The following is an 8,883-nucleotide window of genomic DNA, read 5'->3' as shown; positions in this document are numbered from 1 at the left end:
TAAAAGATTATAGAATGTGAAACATCTTTGGGCTTGTCCAATCAAAAGTATTTGTTTGTATAATAGGTATAGTAGGAATAACATATTATATCGTGTACAGGTATTCATCGACTGAAGTACTGAACACAACTATACACTATACAGTTTATTTACGTCAGACGTGTTAGACCTTAGACGTAGGTGTATGAACTTAATTGTAATAGATTTATTTTTAATATTGTTAAATTACAATTTAAATTTTTTTCTATAAAACCATCATGAGATCAATAATATTTAGAAGTCAATTAAAGGTATGTATATATTGCATTGTTCAATTATTGAATATAATATAATATAATAGGCGACTTATATAAATATTGTATAATAAATGTACACAATATTTAAACGATGAAATTAAAAACCATTTAAACTTAAATATATTTATTCTAGATTAGCAATTATTTATAAGATAGTTTATTACAAAAATAATCTAAAATGCATGTCATAAATAATTGTTATTAATGTTTAGTAATTTATTTATGTAAACCAAAATTAAATTATTAATTACAAAAAATTATTTATAATAATAAATAATATTCTACTCTATATATACTCAATTAGATTATTTAAACTTATTGTAGAATAATTCATATTATTGGTATTTTGTACGTCATTCTTATACTAATTGTACCTAGGTTCTTTATAATAGTAATATGACGTATGGCTCTGTTATTATAATAGTAACCTACTGCTATAATTAATAATCATTGTTGTCTGTTGGCGCATATATTCTCTAGCTTCTACATTATGCAGTCATCTGAAAGTCTTCATAAAAATATCAAAAGATTTATTAAATATAAATTTAAAAATACATAATTACGATAATTATCATTTAAGTTTTGAAATTTTGATTAGATAGTAGGTATGTAGGACCAGAACGTAGTACCTATAAAACACCTATAGGTAGGTACATGATAGAGTACCTATAAAAAATAGTACAATAGTAGCATGTACTAGAACACTATAAAGTATAAGCAATATTATATTATTTACTGCAGACACAGCTGTGTACATAATATAATATATCCTAATGACCTAATAGTATAACTGTTGCTGAGCCGCTGAGATATAAGCAAGTTATGCGCTGCTTTAGGACAGGATGTCAGGATACATTTTTTTAAAGAAGTGACAAAATACCTATAACGTATAACCTTGCTTTAGGGCGAAGAATATCCAACGACGGACCTGCGCAAAGCGTATATTTGGTCACGAAATTGTGGGTATAAAATACTGAGTTATATACTCAAACATTACATCAATAAAATAAATATACAAACATTATTCTGCCATCTGCCATGGCAAACAATGACTGAAAAAAGTTAGGTTAGAATAATATTATACCTACGTTCTACGTGTGATAAAAAAAGTTACCTATTATAAGAGATTATACATTTATACTTTATTAGCGAACTACTGACTAATTTTTCAATTAAAATGACTTTATAAAATATATATACGCCACACACTACACAAAATATAAATTATAATTATAAATAGTTGCATATAAAAATGTGTCATGTGGGCTATCATTTTAATACTTTTGAAATACAAAAATATAAAATTCATCAATCTACGCATAAATTGTACCTAAAAATTAACTTTAAAAAATCAAGGTTTTTTGCAAGCAAACATTTTTTATCCATGTTTATAGGAAAAACTAAAAAAAATTTTAAATGTAAAATTTCTATAAATAGCTCAAAAAGAGTCTAAGTATTTTTAAAATGCTATAAAGTATAGGAAAAAATAAAATAATCATTTGATAAATATTCCAGATATTGACGGTTATTGACGTTTGAATAATTACAATAAGTTAAGAAAATCGTTGGTTTATTATATTATATTATTATATTATCTAATGTCGTTTAACTTTAACTTCAAACGCTTATAAAAAATTAATTTTACTTTCCGGAAAACTTTAAGTTAGAATATCTTATGAGGAATCTTGTATTCAATTTTTAAATCTAAAATATAAAAAGAATTTTTTACAAATTTTTAACTCAAAAAAATATGCAAATTATTGTGATTTTGAGTTACAAATTGTGATTTTATATATGTACTGATAGGGTATATATAATGTTCATTCGTACACTTAAAAAAAATATTATGGATTTACGCTCAACATGTATTTTTAATTACACTAATAATAACTTATGATGAATCATGTATTACATTTTCAAGTTTATGACGGCAAAAAATTATTTATCGACAATAATTCAAAAAAATCTAAAAAAATCTAACTTTCTCATGTCTATAAATACCTCAAAAAGATTTACCTTGTATGGAAAATTGCCAAATAAACATTTGGTGAAAATTTAAAGTACCTATCTATATTCTATATTCTATATATTTATTTGTTTCCGAGTTAATATAAGAAAACCCAAATAGATTTCATCAATAACTGTTTTTTTTAACATTTTTTTTTGTCTTTTTAAAAGTCCTAACTAGCTAGATCCAATTTCAAATCAATGCATTTTCACTGTCCCAAAAGAAGTATAATAAACCGAAAAAGAAACCACAAATAATTATAAAATCAGTACATTCATCGCGCCCCAGTAAAAATCATAATTATTATTAGTCAATAGGTTTTATTAGAAATAATTTAAAACTTATCTTATAGAGTTATATCTATACTTTAATATGATAAGGCTGAAGAGTTTATTTGTTTGAAGGCGCTAATCTCTGCAGGAACTATACGGGTTCGAATTGAAAAATTATTTTTGTGTTGTCCATTTATCGAGAAAGGCTATAGGCTATGCTACAAAACATAACGCTACGACCAATAGGAGCCCAAGGAGGTGCTCAAACAGGGATTTTGAGAATTACGATGGAAATGTTTGTTAATAAATAGTTGCTATTGGTTATAGGAGAAATAAGTAATAGAAATAGTATGTATTTGTTATTGGTTGCCATTGGTTAATCGGGCAGATTAGGTACCTATGTACACAATTACACCATGAGGCATGCATACTGATACTTTTACAATGGGTTACAATTAATTATTATTGTTATCTGAACAAAAATGTATATAATTTTAACTTTTTAGGCAGGTTTGTTTGTCAATGGAATCAACAATTTTACCAGTTGTAGTAATAACTATAAATTGAGAAGAAATCATACAAATGCTCCGAGTCCGTTATCTATTTTGAGCGAAGATGAACAGTTTTTTAAGGAAACGGGTATGTTATTACTTTAATATATTTTGTATTTTTGTAGTTGGTACTCATACAAATAACTTACTACGGAAATAGTGAAATACCTACATATTATATAGGTAGATAAATTAATATTCATAACAATTTTAGATTAAATATTATATTTACAATTACAAATATCTACCTATGTTTACGTAAACTATAATATAGTATAATATGTCATTTTATTTGCTATATTAATCTATATTTACCAAAATATATTAAATATTATAAATATATTTATTGAATTTAATTATTAGAATTCAAACAGAATCAAATTTACGTATACAAACACTACATAACTAGGTATATATACGACTATATATTATACCTTAATTGCTTTTATTTGATTACAGTTAGGAAATTTTCTCAAGATCAAATTGCACCATTAATAAAGAAAATGGATAAAGAACATAAAATTGACGATGAACTTGTGAAAAAATTATTTGAAAATGGCGTAAATATATTCTACCTATATAGTATTCCTCTAAATATCTACTGATCATAATAAATAAATAGTTAATATTCTTGTATTATAATAATAAATTATGCTTACGTACCAATTTGTTCGTAAAATGTTACAGTTTATGGGTATTGAAGTAGATGCAGAATATGGTGGATCTGGATCGTCATTTATGTCTAGCACTTTAACAGTGGAAGAAATAGCCAAAGTTGATCCCTCGGTTTCAGTATTAGTTGATTTACAGAATACTCTAGGAAATAATGTTATGTCAAAAATTGGTAATAAAGAACAAAAAGAAAAGTATTTACCTCGGTTAGCACAAGACACCGTAAGTATATAGTGTAATTTTAATTTTAGTGGGGTTAACTGAAATAAAAAGATACCTAATCAGTAATCACAAACTAATAGGTACGAGTTACCTAGTTATAATAGGCTACAAGTAGCACTATATATTTTAGTAGGTACTCATAACAAAACTTTATTTAATTTGTTGTAACTAGTAAATAACTTAATAACAGCTAGTACGTAAATAATAGGTAGGTACAATATCGTACAATCATATTAATTATTAAATTATGATTATACACTATACCTGCCCATATTTGTTAGCCCCCAAGAAAATCATGAAGTTTAATTAATGCATATTACCTTGAAGGGGTGGTATGTGGAGGTACCCTTCCTGCGGGCTAAATTTGTTTGCTCTAAATGTAGTATGAATATTGCAAATATCAGGCAAATTTATACCTTAAATCATGAAATTTATATAAATTATCTTTAAAATTAAAGATTGACGAACAATTATGCCCCCCCTCCCCATCATGCTAGGTCTGTGCATGACTAACGCCTATATGTAACCTATTGTACATGAATCTTTAATAAATACCTGTTTGGTATACCTATTTATTATAGACTAAACTCAATAGTCAATATTATACACATTAAATTTAATTCAGTAGGTAGAGGTATAGTACATAAACTCAGTCATAAAGTAATAACTATCTTTGAAAGTACTAATGTCTCAGCCCAATATTATACAGAGTGATTATAAATCACACTATCACAGGCATAATATAATAAATATAATTCATATTAGGTAGAGGTCTATATTTCAAGGCCACCAAAACAGTAAAAAGGATCATTTTTATTATGGTAATAGGTAATTCTTTAAATCTAATTGGCAATTATTATAATATTTATAATATAGGAAAAGTGTACAATTAGTAGGTAAGTAGATACAGCAGTGCAGCACTGAAATATCAGTTGATTATTCATTTTACAAATGAACACCATTATAATTTATAGTGATTGATTATAGATATATTGACCTCAAGGTGATTATTAACAGTTATTTTAATGATTTTTGACCTACTGTTATCAAACAATGACGTATTAGTAAGATTAAGTCGTTTCATAGTTAACCGTACTTATTACCTTACTACCTTGTGATTTCCGTTCATACTCAATGTCCACAAGGCACAGAATAAAAAACTTAAAAATAAAAATGTTAAATAGATACATATTATATTTTATTAACTCGTCGTCAGCTCGCAGTCCTGCCCTAGCTGTATCTGGTGACTGCAGCTGCTACCTAGACAGTGTGCTATACGTATCAATATAATAAGCAAGGCATAGTACATCCGACATCGTAGAATGTAAACCTTATAAGTTATAAATTTATAATGTATAAAGTGCCCTCAAACAATTTTATTATTTTTTCATATCCTCTGATATTAAGTAACAAATATTAATAAATGGAAAAATATTGCTTTGAGAGTGGTATATAAGAAAAACTACGATCATAATATCATATGTATAATATATACCTAATGTGCTTGTATTGACGTAGCCACGTACCCATCACGTACCTATTGGGTTTTCAAATATAGGTACTTTTATAAAAAGACACATATTTTTTTTTCATGACTACGGCCTAGTCCCTATACTAACTACTATAGGCCAGGAGTTTTTTTTTTGGGGGGGGGGAGTGGTTAAACCCCTATTTTATATAATATGAATCTAGAACAAAATATCCAATCTTAAAAATTTAGAAAAGTTTTCATCAATAAAATTATATAGTGTTAGAATGTAAAATAATACAATTACGTAGATTAGTAAATGATACTGAATTTTTAATAAAAATGAGCTAAAATATTTTCTAATAAAATTAGCTCAAATAATAACATATAAAATTGCAGGCATAACAATTTTTTTTTTAGAAAATAAAAAGATATACACAGATTTTGTGAGGGTGACTTGGAAGTTGGAACAATTTTAACCATTTAACTACCTACTGTAAGTAGTCTGTAACACATTCATTATTGATGATTAAATTCCGTAAAAAAATCACGCAGTTGCCAAGAAATTGATTGAGGAAAAAAACAAAGTTCTTAAGTATATAGAGGCAAAAAAATTTACAAATCACCCAAGGTTTTTACAGTCGACTGCCGCTAATACTTATAATAGTTAGGAAGTTTACAAGCCACCCGCTACTTTTAGACGGAAAATAAAAACAACCCTCAAAAATCCAAATAATATTATTTCCAAATTCTACTTCACGATTTACACCAACAACTCAGGATGGAGTCACTAAAAAATAATAATACCTTGAATTTTCACGCTCAACTAAGACTTTTGAAGGCCTTAATTTATGAGTTGAAAATTTAGAATTTTTTATAAAACTTTATTATATAACTCATCGAGAAGAGATAATACAACTTTTTTAAAATTCGATATTTTTAACGTTTGATATTTTGACCGATTATCATCTAATATACGCCACTGTTTAATAGGTCTAGCCGTATAGGTATCTTCTCTACATCATGCCAAAAATACATTATTTTTGCAGAAACGAGTTTATATTATTTATAATATTATAGAATATAGATCATAAATGGACAAAGTAGTAGATCAGCTATATATAGGTACGTTTATCGGGGTACTTCACTACACCTCATAACTCCTACTCCTTAAGGCTTATAAACTCATTTACGTCACTACAACTATGGCGTACACTTGTACCACTGACCAATCCTCTCAAGTCTCAAATATATACTGAATTACTTATGACTATAATTAGGTAAAAAGTACTCGTTCGAATTAGTATTGTAGAAATACTTCAAAAATTAGTCTAGCTGTTTCTTGTTTATTGAAAATAAAAATAGATGTTGCGTCATTAAAAAACGTATTTTTTTTAAAAAAATTCCCACCAACAGTTTTGTTTGTTTGTCTTAATATTATGTAAAAAAGTATTTTGAAAGTTATAGAAAAAACGAGTCTTACACTCTTACGTTCCGTTATATAATTATGATCAGTGGATCACAAACCAGTGCAGTCTGCAAGGACATTCAAATTATTATAATTTATCGACTTATTTTTGCTTCCTGGAGAAAAATTCAACACAAATACTCACATCCTACATTAATATTTAATAGATAAAATATAATAGTAAAATAAATAGGTGGTAAATATATTTTAAAAAAAATTGTTTTTAGGTTAGCAGTTTTTGTTTATCAGAGCCTTCATCGGGATCAGATGCGTTTGCTTTAAAAACCACAGCAAAAAAAGATGGAGACCACTACTATATAAATGGAACAAAGATGTGGATCTCAAATTCTGATATAGCAGGAATTTTTTATGTTTTTGCCAACACTGATCCTTCGAAGGTAAAAATGTATACTTTAGAGTTAATAATAATATATCTATATAATCATTATAAGTATGTAATCTATAAAGGTAGGTATGTACTTCAACGTGCCAACTATTTGAACTATTATAGTATTACCTATTTACCTATGTAACTTTTATTTTAGAAAGTAGGTACCAAATTTGAATTCCTATTGGAAAGTTTAGTAGAATATTCTGCAATTGAAATAACTATATATTAATATTATTATAGGGCCATAAAGGTGTTACATGCTTTATTGTAGAACGAGAACAAGAAGGATTTTCAGTTGCTAAGAAAGAAGATAAGCTAGGCATGAGAGCTTCTGGCACATGTGTTCTTCATTTTGATAATGTCAAAGTATAAAAATACAGTTATATACAATTACTACCAGGCATCAAATTTCCATGATTAGATTATCAACTAAATGTATGTTTATGTAGGTACATAAAGATAATATTGTTGGCAAAATTGGTGAAGGTTATAAAATAGCAATAACTTTCCTGAATGAAGGAAGAATAGGAATTGGAGCACAAATGGTGGGTATAGCACAAGGGTGTTTGGACCACACGATTCCATATACATTGGAAAGAAAACAATTTGGTTCTAGTATTTTTGATTTCCAAGTAAGTTTAAATATATTTAATTGATTTTAAATTACATTATAATATATTTGTTATTTAATACAAACTTATCATTACTTATAGTCTATGCAACATCAAATTGCTCGAGCAGTGACTGAAGTTGAAACAGCTAGGTTAATAGTGTACAATACTGCAAGATTAGTAGATGCTGGTTTACCATTTATTAAAGAAGCAGCAATGGCTAAATATTACGCTTCAGGTAAAATGTCAAAGAAAAAATACAACTATGTTATTTATGTGACTTACTAATTGTCAGAAATAATCAATGTAGAAACTATCAAACTAAATCATTTAACATTTAAAAATTAATTTCCATATTTTTATGTTATTGTTGTACATTTGTAGAAGTTGCCGGTAAAGTTACATCTGTATGCATTGACTGGATGGGTGGAGTCGGTTTTACTACAGATTATCCTCAGGAAAAATTTTATAGAGATTGTAAGGTTGGGCCAATATATGAAGGAACAACAAATATGCAGCTTAGCACTATTGCCAAGTTCATTAAAAAAGAATATGAACAATGATCATTATTTTACATACTTTATAAATTATTTTGTAAGCAAATGTAAAATAAAATGTTGTAACTGAAATATATTAAATAATATTTTCATTTTAATATTTAAGAGGATTGAGTTATAAAGTATAAAATGTAACTGTTCACAAAAAGATCAATACAGAAAAATTTAAATAAATATATTAAACAATGTGAATTCTAGATTAATTGTACCACTTTAAATATAAGATAAAAGTTTGGCATTTTTTTTTTTAATTTAAAAATAATTCTATTCATAATCATATTTTTCAAATTTGTATTAACATTTATCTGATAAAATAAAATTACTTAAGAGGATGTCAGCACATAGTTTGTTTTCTCTCTCTGACCTA

At 26.8% G+C, this 8,883-nt stretch overlaps 1 protein-coding gene across 1 annotated transcript; it reads left to right on the top strand.

Moving 5' to 3' along the window:
• Window positions 1-98: 98 nt before the first annotated feature.
• LOC132944823 (short/branched chain specific acyl-CoA dehydrogenase, mitochondrial) lies at window positions 99-8,860 on the top strand. The gene is made up of 9 exons (XM_061014342.1): window positions 99-290; window positions 3,083-3,215; window positions 3,587-3,687; window positions 3,815-4,021; window positions 7,185-7,355; window positions 7,589-7,714; window positions 7,798-7,980; window positions 8,062-8,197; window positions 8,344-8,860. The coding sequence occupies exons 1-9, from the start codon at window positions 258-260 to the stop codon at window positions 8,520-8,522; spliced, it is 1,269 nt and encodes a 422-aa protein (XP_060870325.1). The 5' UTR covers window positions 99-257; the 3' UTR covers window positions 8,523-8,860.
• The last annotated feature ends 23 nt before the right edge of the window (window positions 8,861-8,883 follow it).

This window comes from Metopolophium dirhodum, chromosome 5, assembly GCF_019925205.1.
Source record: "Metopolophium dirhodum isolate CAU chromosome 5, ASM1992520v1, whole genome shotgun sequence".
Lineage (NCBI taxonomy): Eukaryota > Metazoa > Arthropoda > Insecta > Hemiptera > Aphididae > Metopolophium > Metopolophium dirhodum.
The sequence above is the reverse complement of the archived record's forward strand: the minus strand, read 5'-3'. Positions and strand labels throughout refer to the sequence as shown.

What these genes read in the sequence shown, in the direction of transcription:
- LOC132944823 (XM_061014342.1), top strand. Translation starts at nt 258, where the DNA reads ATGAGATCAATAATATTTAGAAGTCAATTAAAG. An exon ending in TATTTAGAAGTCAATTAAAG is followed by an intron (nt 291 to 3,082) that starts GTATGTATATAT and finishes TTAACTTTTTAG; the next exon opens with GCAGGTTTGTTTGTCAATGG. An exon ending in TTCATTTTGATAATGTCAAA is followed by an intron (nt 7,715 to 7,797) that starts GTATAAAAATAC and finishes ATGTTTATGTAG; the next exon opens with GTACATAAAGATAATATTGT.